Raw genomic sequence first — 16,611 nt, 5'->3', positions numbered from 1 at the left:
ATCACAACAGACTTCTGAGAGCAGCTTTGCCATTGCTGCTGCACTGAACCATAGGAAGAATGGAAGTAGAGAAGAGAGATGTAGGCAGGTGTACAGTGTACATTTGAATCACATTATGGTGCAAATTGGGATTAGCATAAATTGTTGCATATATATATTATATATATATATATATATATAATGTTATATGTTTATTTACTATTATTTTTTGCTCACTGTTCACCGCAATGGCCCTGGGCAGGTTACAACCATATAATCATAGGTAAAGGTAAAGGGACACCTGACCATTAGGTCCAGTCGTGACCGACTCTGGGGTTGCGGCACTCATCTCGCTCTGTAGGCCGATGGAGCCAGTGTTTGTCCGCAGACAGCTTCCAGGTCATGTGGCCAGCATGACTAAGCCACTTCTAGAGAACCAGAGCAGCACACGGAAACGCCGTTTATCTTCCCGCCAAAGTGGTACCTATTTATCTACTTGCACTTTGACGTGCTTTCGAAATGCTAGGTTGGCAGGAGTAGGTACAGAGCAACAGGAGCTCACCCCGTTGTGGGGATTCGAACCACCAACCTTCTGATCAGCAAGTCCTAGGCTCTGTGGTTTAAACCACAGCACCACCCGCGTCCCTCATATAATCATACATCTATGCTAATCAGCATATTAATAACATTTCTCACCAATTTGCTGAAGAGCACAATTCTTATTTCTACTTACTTTATATCATTTCAGTGGCAAGATGAATACTGTACCCTTCTAGTTAATTCCACAGTCATGTGTAATCCATATTTCAGTAGATTAATTAGAAGGGCAATTTTAATAACATTTCCTACTAAGCATGAGGAAAGCCTGAGAAACAAGGGTGTACCAATTATTTTGAAATATGGGGGTGACCATTTGAAGCAAGAGAATCTAGTAAGGATCCTGGCATTTCATGTAGTCACTAAATTTATCATAGAGCTCACAGTATAAATGGGGTTCTTGGGGTTCCCCCATCCAAACCCTGATCAGACTTCAGTCTTAGCCTAGACTTTAGCAAGTTGCATCATGTGAACTCAGACCATACCCTGGGATCGACAGTAAGGCTTGGAAGAAGTAAAGCCCCACTCCCAGATGAACAAGAGGTGTAGTTGGAGTCTCAATCCTAAAAAAACAAAAAGTGTCCAAGGTATAATATAAGTTACCTTGCTTTGTGATAAATATTAGCTACCTGCTTGTGGTTTTCGGGAGCTATGTCCAGCATTGCCAGACTCTCTTGCCGAATACCGACAGCCTCACTGACTTCTGCCACCGGCCACAGATTTAAACACATCCCAAGCCAAAGTGAGATGCCTCACATACCACGCAAGTGTCCTGGGAGAAAAAAAGAGACATCCCATTTTTTCCTGTGAGAGGATGGCGGCCATTTTGGGTGCCATTATCTCTCACAATTTCCAGTCAAGATCTTGCCCCTCAAAAAGTACCTTTTTTTGGGCACTGTGAGAGCATGGCCACCCCAAAAGTGCTTCTTTTGGGCTCTGTGATCTTGCATAGGCCACGTGATCCATGCAAGAGCACGGATGGAAAAACGTGTGTCCCAGTTTGGGGACTCAACATGTTGGAGGGTATGGCCTCAGGGCCTATCTGAGGTGAAAGAGGGCCTCTACTAGATGGGCATGAGGAAGAAGGGACCTCTGAAGCACTCTGTGGCACTTTGGGAATCCAGACATCACAATACCTGAGTTTGCCATAATGACATAATACCAGAGTTTGATGATGGAGGAAGGCGGAGCAAATAACAGAGTGGGGGTCAGGTACAGATGAAGTGGTCCATTATGACTGATGGGTCTAGCCTGTAATCAAGAGAGGATGATTTAAGCAGTGTTCTCCAATCCCAGTGCTTTGGGATAGGGACTAGCATTGCAAGAGCAAAACTGAATGCCTCTAAGGAAGATGCCAGGGTAGAGAATATCCTTCACAGGTCTAGTTTGTAACGAGAGGAAATGAGTTTTACCCAGAAAGCAAATTCTTTTTAGGATCCCGCCAGATGTCCTTTTTAGTGATTATTTCTGCTCATGACGCTATCGGGACAGTCATACGTAATCCTACTTTCAATACTGTTTGCACCTGCAGACGCTTTAGGGCAGTCACACTCATTCATTTCCAATCAGTGCAAATTCCATAACTTCCTGCTTAAAGCAGTATTTCTTTTATATCACAAATGATTGGGTCCTCCTCCCATCGCCTCCCACTTCTGCTGCCCTTCTGGGCAGGAAGATTATGGAAGCCTTGAGGGAGCACTGCGGAATAAACTAAAGCGAAATAAATCTACAACTAATACTATTAATGTATCAAGAACACATTTCAGAATACACCTGCAAAAAAACTTCAGTCCTGAGGGGCTCAGTGTTTTTATCACTCCAAAATCAACTTTAAAGTGACCTACCACAAAACCCTCTGGACCTGTTTTTCTGCAATTTGGTAGGTTTACTGCCTTTTCATACCAATTGCCCATAAAACGCTAACTACCAGTAAGTAATAAAAAATAATAATAGCTGCACTTAATATTTTAACATCTCTAACATCTATTAGACATCTCTATTTTAACATCTACTTCTGCTTCATTGACTATGCAAAAGCCTTTGACTGTGTCAACCACAGCAAACTATGGCAAGTTCTTAAAGAAATGGGAGTGCCAGATCACCTCATCTGTCTCCTGAGAAATCTCTATGTGGGACAAGAAGCTACAGTTAGAACTGGATATGGAACAACTGATTGGTTCAAAATTGGGAAAGGAGTACGACAAGGCTGTATATTGTCTCCCTGCTTATTTAACTTATATGCAGAATTCATCATGCGAAAGGCTGGGCTGGATGAATCCCAAGCCGGAATTAAGATTGCCGGAAGAAATATCAACAACCTCAGATATGCAGATGACACAACCTTGATGGCAGAGAGTAAGGAGGAATTAAAGAACCTTTTAATGAGGGTGAAAGAGGAGAGCGCAAAATATGGTCTGAAGCTCAACATAAAAAAACAACGTAGATCATGGCCACTGGGCCCATCACCTCCTGGCAAATAGAAGGGGAAGAAATGGAGGCAGTGAGAAATTTTACTTTCTTGGGCTCCATGATCACTGCAGAAGGTGACCCCAGTCATGAAATTAAAAGATGCCTGCTTCTTGGGGAAAAAACAATGACAAACCTAGACAGCATCTTAAAAAACAGAGACATCACCTTGCTGGCAAAGGTTCGTATAGTTAAAGCTATCGTTTTCCCAGTAGTGATGCATGGAAGTGAGAGCTGGACCATAAAGAAGGCTGGTCGCCGAAGAATTGATGCTTTTGAATTATGGTGCTGGAGGAGACTCTTGAGAGGCCCATGGACTGCAAGAAGATCAAACCTATCCATTCTGAAGGAAATCAGCCCTGAGTGCTCACTGGAAGGACAGATCCTGAAGCTGAGGCTCTAATACTTTGGCCACCTCATGAGAAGACTCCCTGGAAAAGACCCTGATGTTGGGAAAGATTGGGGGCACAAGGAGAAGGGGACGACAGAGGACAAGATGGTTGGACAGTGTTCTCGAAGCTACAAACATGAGTTTGATCAAGCTGCAGGAGGCAGCGGAAGACAGGAGTGCCTGGCGTTCTCTGGTCCACGGGGTCATGAAGAGTCGGACACGACTAAATGACTAAACAACAACAACCAGTGTTCAACCAGTAAAACAGTAGTATGAAAGCATATAAAACAAAGACAAGAATTCAGGGAATTCAAATGAATTAAAAACAGGGCCCAATTTTATAGGTCAGGGAAAGCCTGGACAAAAAGGTATCTTTTTACAAGACATCTGAAGCAACTGATGGTTTCTGCTTCACATATGGCAGATGAAAGTGCATTTCATAGCACAAGGGCATTAGCAGGAAATGCCTGCTTTGAGGTTACCACTGTATGGTATTCTGAAGGTTGCAATACCATGAATAGAATTTCCCCAGATGACCTAAGTGAGACTATACAGGGGTAGTTGGCACATAAAGTAACTGGGAACTGCAGCAGCGCCTAGACAGCAATAGAGTTACCACATTGCAGGTGGTATAAAAGCACATATCATGTGCAAGAATCAGCCACATGTGGGAGCCAAAGATCATGGATCCAAACATAATATAAGGCTCCTTTCAGAGCTAGGTATATAAGCATCTGGTCACATATTCTATTTGTTTGCAACTTCAGTGCACATATTACGTCTTTTAGTTTGTGGGTTTATTCTTTTACCAGTAGGTTAAACATTTGCAAAGTGATTTGCCCAGGGATGAAGCAACAGATAGGACTTTTTCTTTTGTACAGTAGGCTACACTCCAGCCACACAAAGATCAGAGATTTCTATATGCAGACACACACACCTCTTCAGCCTGGCAAGGAAGAGGAACCACAGTTCAAGGATACAGTCTAGTTGGACCAAAAATAAAACTATGCAAAATGGCACATTGTAGGGCTTCTGAGGACCCTGGCTGAGGGCTCCCAAGAGATGAGCATATTTATTTATTTATAAAAACATTTATATACCACTATAAAATTAAAAATATATAATAAAAACACATAAAGAAGTTTAAAATCAGAGGTTATAAACTAACATGGAAAGATGTATTCCTATTTCTTTTTTTAAGTAAATTTTATTTATAATTTTCATCACTACAATTTCTCCACATTAAAAGTAACAATGCATTAAACCTCACCTTCCCTTCCCGCCTTCCATGGTTTCCTCCAAAACTCTATTACTACTGCATATTCTAGTCAATCCATATCCCCTCTGTCTCACTTCATCTCAACATAACTTATACTGCTGAATTTACTTTTAAATCTGCTAATGTTTTAACCTGTTGGAAAGATATAATCAGTGCTTTTCCTGGGGGAATGTAGGGGTATGCATACCCCTGAACATTTTGTGAATCTAACAGGAGAAGAAACTAAAAAAAATTTAAAAAAATTTTTTTTAAAAAAAAATTCTATAGCACGGTCAGTGTGTGAAGAAGTGTGGAATGTGTGGAGGTAATGAATGTTCTTCGTACTTTTGTCCATTTACTGATTTGAATCCATTTTCCCCGATTTGAACTATAAAATGGTGATTTTGTTGAGTCAAAATGAGAGTACCCCTAAACATTTTTTTAGAAAAATAGCACTGGATATAACATTTTTAAAATCCTAACCGATCACTTTAAAATCCTAACCTATCACCCATTCGACCACCTACTATAACCTCCATGTTTTGAAAAACAAGTAGCATTCAGAGCAGGGAATGTGGAGGAGAAAAAGAGATGAGGGAGCAGAAACAGGGGAAAGTAATAACCCAAGATAGAGAAGGGTGTGGGAAGGAAAGTAAGTAAGTAAATAAACAAACAAACCTCAAACCTCAAACAACTTCTTCTTCTTCTTCTTCTTCTTCTTCTTCTTCTTCTTCTTCTTCTTCTTCTTCTTCTTCTTCTTCTTCATACCTTGCCTATCTGGCTGGGTTTCCCCAGTCACTCTGGACAGCTCCCAAAAGAATATTAAAAACACAATAAAACATCAAACATTAAAGACTTCCCTAACCAGGGCTGCCTTCAGATGTCTTCTAAAAGTTGTGTACATAGTTCTTTATTTCCTGGTGGGAGGGCGTTCCACAGGGCGGGCGCCACCACCAAGAAGGCCCTCTGCCTGGTTCCCTGTAACTTCACTTCTCACAGTGAGGGAACTGCCAGAAGGCCCTCGGCGTTGGACCTCAGTGTCCGGGCAGAATGATGGGGGTGGAGATGCTCCTTCAGGTATACTGAGCAGAGGCCATTTAGGGCTTTAAAGGTCAGCAGCAACACTTTGAATTTTGCTCAGAAACATACTACTGAAAACTTGAGTGCAACCCCAGCACCTGTTATGGTCTATGGGCCACGTGTTTCAAAGTGTCCATAGCTGGTTTCCATTCTCCCCTCCCCAAGGTCAGTCAAGGCAAGGCTGCCAGGAGATAGGTGGGCAGATTTGGCTGCTGCTATAATTATAGCTGAAGCTGAAAATATGCTTCTGCTATTTAAATATTTCTTCAGGTCAGAAGGTCAGAGGACAATCTATTTCCACAAAGAGAGTCACATTTGCTCAATATATGCAAACAGAAGAGCAATCAAATAAAAATGGAAATAATTGTTCTTATGAAATAAGTTGTGATAATTATTGAGAGGCTTTGTGGATAGAATCACAGATGTCATCATTCACAGAAGAAATTGCTGATGCATCCTGCTGGAGCAAAACCCTCCAAAAGAGACGAGGGGAGGGAAAGAGAAGATACAAAGCGCTTGTTGCAAGAAATATTCTCAGCCGGGTAAAGAATTTTAGTCCATTAATCATCTTGATTGATCGATTGACCATTAAATATATTTGCATATTTCCCAAATATTGTCAACAACTTGAGAAATATTGACAAATATTGACAAAAGTGTGAGGTGACTTAAAAAAGAAAGCAAACTTTTACAATTGAAATCAGTTTAATATTTTATTCATCATCCTTTGTTACAGTAATGCACCAATATCGTTTCAAAAAGCAAACTGAATAAAATGTACCCTGAAAGTAGGCTCCTACTGAATGATCAACCAAAAATCAAGGTGTTTACTGTACTGATTAAATCCATTCGGGCTTTCCGTCCTATTTCGGCTTCTGTACTTTTAACTGCTACCGTGTTCAGATAACTTTCTCTTTTCATTTGGTAGCACTTCAATCCATTACTAAAATGAATTAATCTTATGGTAATACATACATACATACATACATACATACATTCTGTATTAATAAAGCAATAAATGAGTCCCTTTCTTCGCCATATCTTTCGCTTACAGGGTTTCGTTTAATTCCACATTTTTCGCACTCTATAGCAACCATACGTTTACAACATTCTTATACCAATTTAGCAGTCATGGAGAATCCTATGGGCTGTAGTTCGTTAAGGGTGCTGGGAATTTTAGTTCTGTGGGGTCAACAACCTTTGCAAACTAATGTTTGCAAAATCGTTTTGGGGACGCCATGATGTTTAAAGCAGCATAAGAGTTGTTTAAATGTATGGTGTGGTTGTGACCAAAATTACTTCAGCCATGGGCATTGGTCCATGGGATGGTCCAGGAGATCTGAATCCCAAGCCTTTTGTGCTAGGCCCCAGATCTCCTGACCCCTCCATCTTTGGGTGGTATCCAGCCATGTAGTAAGTTAGCACCTCTGTTGCCTTTGGGTTATTCCTCCTGGTACAAGTCCACAGTAGACGTTCTTGTATGGAAGATCTGACGGGATAAAACAAGCTTTACAGCTTTCCTGAACCAGTGGTAGGAAAACACATAAATCAAAGGGTTGCAGGCTGAATTAAAGTAAGCAAACCAAATGAGAACATCAAACACAACAGGTGGGGTAATGAAATCTAGAAGACTGTCTACCATCGTGTCCACGGTAAACGGCAACCAGCATAAGAGGTAGATGCCAACAGCGATTCCCAGTGTTTTCGCTGCCTTCATTTCTCGCCTTGTCGCTCCTGACCGACGCATGGACCCGGCTCTCTGATTGACACTGTTTATTTGCTTGGCTTGCCTGGTCGCCACGATAAATATCTTGACATACAGCCCTACCATGATGAGGCAGGGGAAGAAGAAGAGCGGGAAGTTGATCCAGCCCCAGAGTTTGTTGAACAGCAGCTGGCAGCTCCCAACGCAAGGCATGTCCTGCAAGAACTGGCCTAAACTTTCCTCAACTCTTTTGCTATAGAGGAAGATGGACGTGTAAAGCACAGGGACTCCCCACCCGACCACAACGTAGACGCCAGCGACCTTCACGGTGAACTTGGTGGTGTAGCGCAGAGGGTCACAGATGGCACAGTGGCGGTCGATGGAGATAAAGCAGAGGTGAAAAATGGAGGCCAAGCAGAAGACAGTGTCCAGGAAGGTGTGGAAACGGCAGAAGGCATCTCCGAAGTACCAGCAGCTCTCCACGGAGCGGATTGTGCTGAAGGGAAGGACTGTTAAGCCTAACAGGAGGTCTGCCAGTGCCAGGGAGAGCAGCAAGAAATTGGTAGGGGTGTGAAGGATTTTGAAGTGGAAGATGGAAATAATCACCAACAGATTCCCCAGGACTGTAAGTAGCATGCCCAGGGCACAGACCACGTAGATGGTTAGCTGGACCCCAAAGGGATGTAGGGTTCGGTAGCAGGAGCCATTGATCTTAAAGCAAAGCGGGGCTGGGGCAGCTTCCGCAGCAGAGCTCATTCTTCTCCACCACTTCTTTCTGCCCCTCTCAGCTGTTTTGGCTCTGGCAATCTTTCTTCTGTATCTGGGGGAGGGTGGGCGTAAATACTTAGCTACTTATTTTATTACATGACCGAGTTCATTAATTTATGAATCACCTCCCACATGAGTTCTAGGTAATTTACAAACACACCAAGCAAACAACTAAAATTGGCTCTCTTTGAAATACAGAATAAACATCTTTTTACCCAGCTGGAAAAGCTGGTTGAAACAAAAATGCCTTCCAACTGTCTCTGAAAAATATAAATAGTAATATTTAAGGGACTTGGAGTAGATACTCTCCTGAAGACAGCAGCAGTGACCTACTAGGTATATAAGGGGAAAGGCAGTCTTTCAAGTTACCCAGCTCTAAAGGAGCTATCTCCATTTCAGTTTCTTTCATTTTCCTGATCTTTAAGTTCAGTTTTCCATATTTCCACATTGGTTTGTGATTTTTTTTCTTGTGATGTTCTCATGAATATTCAACAGCATTTGAGTGCCATATATACATTTTTGCAAAACAATTTTCCCTAACTAAGTACACCTCTGTATGCTATTTTCACTAATATCTGCATTTTTATAACCCTACTTTTATACATGTTACATGGCTGGAGAATGCACTACAGAATTTGGAGAAGTGCAAATGTAGAAAGATGGCTGTATTTTTAAAAAATCATTTTGGAAGGTGAATTTAGTAGGTTCACCATTAAATGTGAACTGAATCAAATTTCTCCCTTGTCTCTAAAGTAAAGGTAAAGGTACCCCTGCCCGTACGGGCCAGTCTTGCCAGACTCTGGGGTTGTGCGCCCATCTCACTCAAGAGGCCAGGGGCCAGCGCTGTCCGAAGACACTTCCGGGTCACGTGGCCAGCGTGACATCGCTGCTCTGGTGAGCCAGAGCTGCACACGGAAACGCCGTTTACCTTCCCGCTAGAAAGCGGTCCCTATTTATCTACTTGCACCCAAGGGTGCTTTCGAACTGCTAGGTTGGCAGGCGCTGGGACCGAACAACGGGAGCGCACCCCGCCACGGGGATTCGAACCGCCGACCTTTCGATCGGCAAGCCCTAGGCGCTGAGGCTTTAACCCACAGCGCCACCCGCGTCCCTTCCCTTGTCTCTAATAGGGCATTATTTGTTGATACCAAAACCTTGAACTTTGCCTGGTAATTATGAAGCACAGAGTGTAATATTTGTGCAAAGAATCCTTAGGAGACAGTCTGTCTAGCTCAAAGAATATTATTACAAAACTAGGTGATCAGTCAAACTGGTGTAACCCCACTAGTTTCATACATACACAAAATCACATCCTTTTCCTGTTGATTCATTAATCTGTAATAGCCTCCTCCTCTAGTTCTATACTGTATTCATGATCATGAAAGCAGACTAAAATCCCCTTTCCACTTTTAAGTGGACAAAGAATGGACGAAATCCACCTTCTCATTTTTAAATCACCCTGATTTAAGTACAGTGAAGTGTTAGAGGGAAATTAATGTGAAATTAGGAGGTTTTAGATAGGGACTTCAAATGTGAGTGCTCACTAGTTCTGTTTTGTTCGTTTTTTGTTTCGCCTGAATGCCATGACACTTTAGTATGATCATAAGGATGCCTGGTGTAGGAGGATTTTGTTTTTGGCTGCACCCATTCTAGAGGCGCAACCACATGCTTGCTCTGTAACAGAGATCACAGCATTCTTCAGGGTTTACAGGACTAATGTGGTGGGGCAATATTTCCATACTGAGAAGACTTTAAAATGTTGTATAAAACATTGCAAATAAAAAAAAATGCAGCAACAACTCTCCAAAAAGACAAAGTGCATTTCTGGGGTATCCTAAATATGCCCCCCTCCCAATAGAGAGGTAGATAGTCAGATAGCTATAGATACAGACATCAGTAGAGCATGTTCCCTTTGTCTCACCTCTGATAATAATAATAATTTTATTGTTTAAACCCTGCCCATCTAGCAGGGTTGACCCGGCCACCTTCTCCTAGAAGTCATAAGTCTATATAGGAAACAGGCTTGTTAGGGTGAACTTAAAAATTGACTTGTTACATAATTTACAGTTTTATCTTCTGTTTGTTCACTCAGAGGAAAGTCCTTATACTTTCAATGGGACCTACCCCTGAGTAAGTGACAGCATGGCTCAGTGTTGAAAAAGGGTGATTTGGGCTACTTCAGTAAATCTACATTTTTGTTTATAATACTGTACGTGCATATGGGAATATTGCACTGTGTGCACATCGGTGTATTTTTTAATCTTCAATCTTTGCTTGGTTATGATTCTATTTGTATTTTTATAAATCTGTTTTTTAAAATGAAAAATGAAAAATTGGTTATGTGGATGAAGAGGAGAACAAAATAAATGAGAACTTTATTTCTCACAATTTCCAAAAAAATAAGTTTCAGGTTTTTTAAAAAGGGTGTTTCTTCATTTCCAGTTACTGCAGAATTACAGGACTGAAAATCTCACATCCAAAAGATTAAAAATAGTCAATATTTATTGATTTTTGTGGTTTGGTATCACAGTTCAAATATCAAAACTCTCTTTTACAAAGCAAATAAACCAGGATAAAGGACAGTACTGAAGTAAATTTCCAAGGTGTGTGTGAGTGTGTCTTTGTGTTTTTGGAAGTCTCCAACAATTAGTCTGGATGATTTGAATTTGTTACATTCTTTAAAGCCAGAATTAAGACAAAGTCTTTCAGTAGTTTATCTGAAACTTTTTTTAAAAAGTAACTGAAACGCACGTGTATTTAGTATAAAGACTTGGATCATATACATGAAAATGAAAATCCAATTTCTTGTAGTTGGGTTGAAATAGAACAAAGTACAGTAAGGATTACCTGCTGTTGCCCGCCGCCTTAACTTCCAGAGTTTCTCTTCAGCTGGGAAGTCTGAAATCAGCCAATGCCTTATATAATCCAGTCCTTTCTAATGAGCAGTGTAACTGAAGGTGTGGTCAGCAAGGCACATGCGTCTTCAGCAACAGCAATGTCAAATGCCCTGTGATGTACAGACCTCCATGCTCATTACTCACTTGCCTGTTTAATCTTAACAGCAGGGTCACCAATTGTCTATACATGTCCTGCCCATAATAATGTTGCTCTAACTGTCCACTGTTTTCCCCACAGATTTGGCCTGTTCCCTCTCATCTAAGTCCCAGTTAAGGTCTCTCTCGTCATTCCTACCTCTTCGATTAAGCTGCAATTCTACTTTCTTTAGATGAGCTGCATTTTCTTGTGAGACATTTCTCATTCTCATCCATATTACTTACACATTCCTTCACTGGAAGCTTCATATATATGTTTTACCTTATCAACCAAATATTGCAAGCTTGGACGACAATATGCAACGAGGGCAGGCAATGTTATTATTCCTTAGACATGTTGTTGGGTTGTATCAACTGTCTTCAGTGCAGACCCATTGAAATTAATGACTAAACTCTGAGCATGTCTAAAGTTGGAAAGCACTGATTGTCTCTCAGCCTAACCTCAACGTATTGTTGATGAAATGAGAGCAGTCCATTTAATCTGCCTTGGGCTTTTTGGTGGATGGGTGGGATGCAGCAGTGATAGAGGGGAAAAAATCTGGGAGGTACAGAACTTGCTCTGGTCTTGACAGGACAGTAGAATGCTGAGAGAAGACTATAATGATATTTTGGGTGCTTGCAAAAAGTGTTTTAAAACCAGCAGTATAACAACAGTTGTTTGTTAGTAAGTGAGCTAACCCAAACAGCATCTTCTTTGTACTGCTTTACTATATACTTTGTGAAGGCTTAGAGTCTCACTTTAGGGTCAACCACACAATCACCCCCTGTCCAATGTGCTGCTCAAGGAAACACCATAGGTATGACAGAGATTATTATGGGCCAGAAAAAGAATGGGAACAACTGTCTGATTCCCAGCGCAGTCCTGATGTTTCTGCCCAGGATCAGGACATCCTGTCTCTTGTCAATGGACAGCTCAACTACCTGCCAGTTTTCTGCCATTTGCTACAGACAAATCTAAGGTAGAGATGAATAGAGTCAGAGCACCTAAGACCTAAGACTCCTCTCCAGGATTGGGACCGGGGCTTCGTAAATCAGACCGCTGGTGCTAAAAGACTGAATGCTCTATAAACTGCATTGAGTGTTGAATAGGGGGGCTGGCCTGTTGACTTCAAGGACTACCCTAATGTCTTTGATCATGCAGGATAAAGCGTGTCCTCTATAAAAGGGGGCACGTGTTGCAGTGAGACCTGGAGACTGACCTCCTGGTTGTAGGCAGGTATATTGGACAGCTACAACACCTGATTGGTAGGTCCCTCGTTGCTGGGTTGAATCTGGCCAATGGGGTGCATTCTAAATGGATTGAGGGACCTATATATACCTATGCATGTGACCCAGAGCTTCCTATTTCAGCTTGTGCATCGGAACACCCACCCACCTCTCCCTATATTTAGGGCATTTTGCGATTGACCTTGCTATGCCGTCGTGTGTCGTCTGTCGTTGGGACAGGGGCACAGCGGGAATTTTCCCCACTTGGCTGATTGGCTGTTGCCATTTGAGTTTCGCCTGCCGTGTAGCAAATCATCACAACTTGTAAGTTTGCGAATAGGCACTGGTTCAGGTGATAGGGATGGGAGAACGGTTTCACCATCCCTATGTGAAGGGTACAGTGGTACCTCGGGTTAAGAACTTAATTCGTTCTGGAGGTCCGTTCTTAACTTGAAACTGTTCTTAACCTGAGGTACCATTTTAGCTAATGGAGCCTCCCGCTGTTCTCATCCTGAAGCAAAGTTCTTAACCTGAGGTACTATTTCTGGGTTAGCGGAGTCTGTAACCTGAAGTGTCTGTAACCGGAGGTACTACTGTATTCCGTTAAAGGAATCCAGGGACTCAACTTGGTTTGGTCAACCCCCGAGAGGGGGTTGTGCCCATGCCTGAGTCCAGGGGAGCATCTGGGGAGTGAACAGAGTCTGTTCCCGGGCCTTTCACCTACCTCCGGTGTTCACCCTTGGCTGACCTATGATGGAGCTCTGGGTCAGCACTACCTGCAAGGGTGCAGTGAGCAAGTCGAACCAGAGCCTATGCAGCCACTCACTTTTCTGTAATCAATTAAGTTGTGGCCTAAATTCTGCCAAAAACCAAAACTAATATTTGAGTCAAATGTGTGTTTATTTAGGGGGGCAGTCTCTGGGTCGGAGCACGCAAACATAGGAAGCTATCTTATCCTACGTCGAATTGAATTAGTGCATAAACCTCCATATTGTCAGCAGTGAGTGGCAGCAGCTCACTTGCGTTTTGGGCACGAGCCTTTCCAAACCCTACCTGGATATTATGGTGATTGAACCTGGGACCTGGTGTATGCAAAGCAGAACCTCTTCCACTGAGCTACAGCCATTCTCTGAGGCACAAGACAAGGCTGGTGTGCTTTCTATGGAAGACTGCAAATGGCATAATGAAATTCCAATAAATAAACAACGATGGGCATAGCCCCAGTTCAAAAATTGGTGTCAAAAGAAAAGTTTCCAGTTTAGTCAGACTTTTCTAAATAATATTCACTGGTGATGTAAAACTTGCTTGTGAGACATCAGTGTATTGTGCATCTCCCTGAGGGCACTTACTTACTTTTGTGGTCTCTTCTGAGCTGTTTACTTCTGACAAAAAGGTGTTGGAAGTGTCAGACCTGAACAATTATTTCAGCTGTACTCCCTGGGCTTTTCTTGTAAGCTCTCCTTGTTATTCTAGGTACGTGTAAGTAAGGCCCATGAGCTTCTTTTACAATTACACAAAGTTCAGAAAGAATTACTCCAGCCTAGCATGTTCAAGAGAGAATGACAGTCTCAGCTTCCATCAAGTTACAGCAAAACCTTTGTTGATTTCAAGGGTGTTTGGCAGAGGTGGGGAACGTCAGACCTTGGCGTATGAAGGAGGTCCTCCAATCCTCTCTGCTTGGCCCTCAGAACTGTCCCCAGGTCTCTCCCTCACCAGCCCTGTTCTTTGTCTTCCTCAAGTGCTTTTGCCTGGCTGGAAGGTGTCCTTGAATCATGATCATGCCTCTCACTTGCCCCATTGGAGAAATGCTTATGTGGAATATGGGTGGGTGTAGAAACCCCTGGCTTTGGCAAGGCTGGACTGTTACCTACTGTATTAAGGCAAGAGTGGCACCTGTTGCTCCATCTGCTTTTTGTCCAGTGATATGTGGGCCCCAGAAGGTTCTGCATGAGGGAAATTGCTCATCAGGCTGAAAAGGGGTTTTCCACTCCTGGAGTATGGAGAGAGATAATTGCAGATAGAATGAATATGCAAACACAGAGAGACTGAAAGTCAATAGGCCATTCTGTATTACTTTTCTTGAATGTTAAGGGTTTGTTTTTTTTGTTAAACCGTTTGTACAGGCAACTCCCAATTTATGCCTCGGTTAAATTCTGGGCCTCCGCATGTGTAACTGAAATCACATATATTGGCAGAGGAGTCTCCAGGCTCATGAGGAGACCCTCCCCAGAGCCTGAAGCTATTTTAATTCACAAAATGTGTTTCTACAGCCCAGTGCTTTGGGGGGGGGGCTCCTCTCCCCCACATGTCTTAAACACAGAGGTTGGTGAATAAATTGTGTCTAAAGTTTGTAAAGGTCTGTTTTTGCTGTGACATTTGCCATTTTTGCTTTGGTGGACTACAACTCCTGGCACATCCTGTGTCTTAAACACTGAGCTTTGGGAATATATTGTTTCTGTGTGTTTCTGTTTCAATCAGAGGCTGGGGAAGTTAATCAGCTTTGTGCTAGTGCCCCCACTCCCACCAGATTGCTCCCCACTTCAGTGAGACTGATTTATATGCCAGACAGGAAGACCTGCACCACAGCTGATTTTGTATGCTGATGTTAATGCAATGTGCTCCTATGAACTCCTAAATGTGGTGGTGTTGTTTTCTGAACAAGCAAGCATGTCTTAAAGAGTCACCTTAAAAAGTAAAAAAAGTGTATAATGGTATAAGGGTTGGTGATCAGGGTGTGTAAATAGGTAGGTCAGAAGGAAAGTAAAAATATATACAGTACTGACTGGCTTTGCATCATTACCACCAGTTGTTCACAAGAGCAGTTCACAACAAACATAGGTTGCAAGGCCATCTTCCTTTTCAGGTTCTGCACTATGGTTATTACTTAATATGTCATGCTTAATGACATCACCAGGGCCCATCATCATGACATCACTGTGGCATGCCTCTAGACCTCAGGTTTAGGCCTCAAAATCCCAGGATCTGGGGTACTGCTGACCTGACAACCCTAATAAAAGCAACATTCCAGCAAATAAGCAAGTATGAGCATAGCTCAAGATATGGTGTCAGAAGAGAAGTTTCATACAGGTGTTTACAGGGATACCTAAAATAGCTTTTGACTTTTCTGAAGAATATTCATAGGGGATGCAAAAGCTGCTTGGGAGACATTAATATACTGGGCTTCCCCTTGGGGACACTTACTTCTCAGCTGTTTGCTTCTGACAAAAATGTGTGCCTCACTTGGGAAGTGTCAAACCTGAACTATTATTTCAGTCGTATTCCTTGGGCTCTTCTATGACCTCTGCTTCTTGTTCTTTGTAATGTGTAAATATCAGGTTGCCATATCCTGAAGAGCAAAAAAGATGAGAGCCTGAGCTGCTGCCAGCCTGAGCCAGGGAAAGAGGCATCCAGGGCTGACTCAGGCTGGTAGCAGCCACAGCGTGAGAGCAGCCCAAACCCCCAAGCCCCCAAACCCAAACATTTCCTTTAAAATGTAAAAAATCCACCTAGATGGGCATGTTGCCCCCCCCCCAAAGAGGACATGTCCAGGTTTTCCTGGATATATTGTACAATGATGTAAAGTTAAAGAATAATTGGTCCAGCTTAGTATGTTCAAGACAGAGTGAGAGTCTCAGCTCAAGTTAAGTTACAGCAAAACCTTGTTGACTTCAAGGATATATGGCAGGAGTGAGGCCCTGGAGGCTGAAAGAGGCCCTTCAATCCTCTCTGTCTGGCCCTCAGAACTTCACCCTATGCCAGGCCATGTCCTCTCCAGGCCTGCTCTGCATTCTCTTTAAGGGCTTTAGCTTGGCTGGAATGTGTCCTTGAATGGTGAGAATGGTTATTGCTTGCCTGGATGGGGGGGGGTGTATGTAGCCTATGGGTGTAAATAGACACGTCTGGTTTCTACATGGCTGAAACATCAGCTACATCTGCTGCTCAACCCTCTTTTTGCCTCTGCCCCCCCCCCCAGTGTGTGTTCCCCCACCCAAAGGTTCCCTATGAGGGACCACGACCATCAGACTAAAAGGAGTGCTTCTACCACTGGAATATGAATAAAGATACTTGCAAATGAAATGGATATGCTAAAATACATATACTGATATAC

General features: G+C 42.6%; 1 protein-coding gene across 1 annotated transcript; it reads right to left on the bottom strand.

The window, feature by feature from the left end:
* Positions 1-7,212: 7,212 nt before the first annotated feature.
* On the bottom strand, positions 7,213-8,232 carry LOC309367701 (trace amine-associated receptor 5-like; the record flags this gene model as incomplete). Its single annotated transcript, XM_081907246.1, has 1 exon — positions 7,213-8,232. The coding sequence occupies one exon, from the start codon at positions 8,230-8,232 to the stop codon at positions 7,213-7,215; it is 1,020 nt and encodes a 339-aa protein (XP_081763372.1).
* Positions 8,233-16,611: the final 8,379 nt, after the last annotated feature.

The sequence above is a fragment of the Podarcis melisellensis genome (assembly GCF_964234715.1).
Source record: "Podarcis melisellensis genome assembly, chromosome: 3".
In the NCBI taxonomy this organism is placed as follows: domain Eukaryota; kingdom Metazoa; phylum Chordata; class Lepidosauria; order Squamata; family Lacertidae; genus Podarcis; species Podarcis melisellensis.
This window is presented reverse-complemented; position numbering and strand designations above follow the sequence as displayed.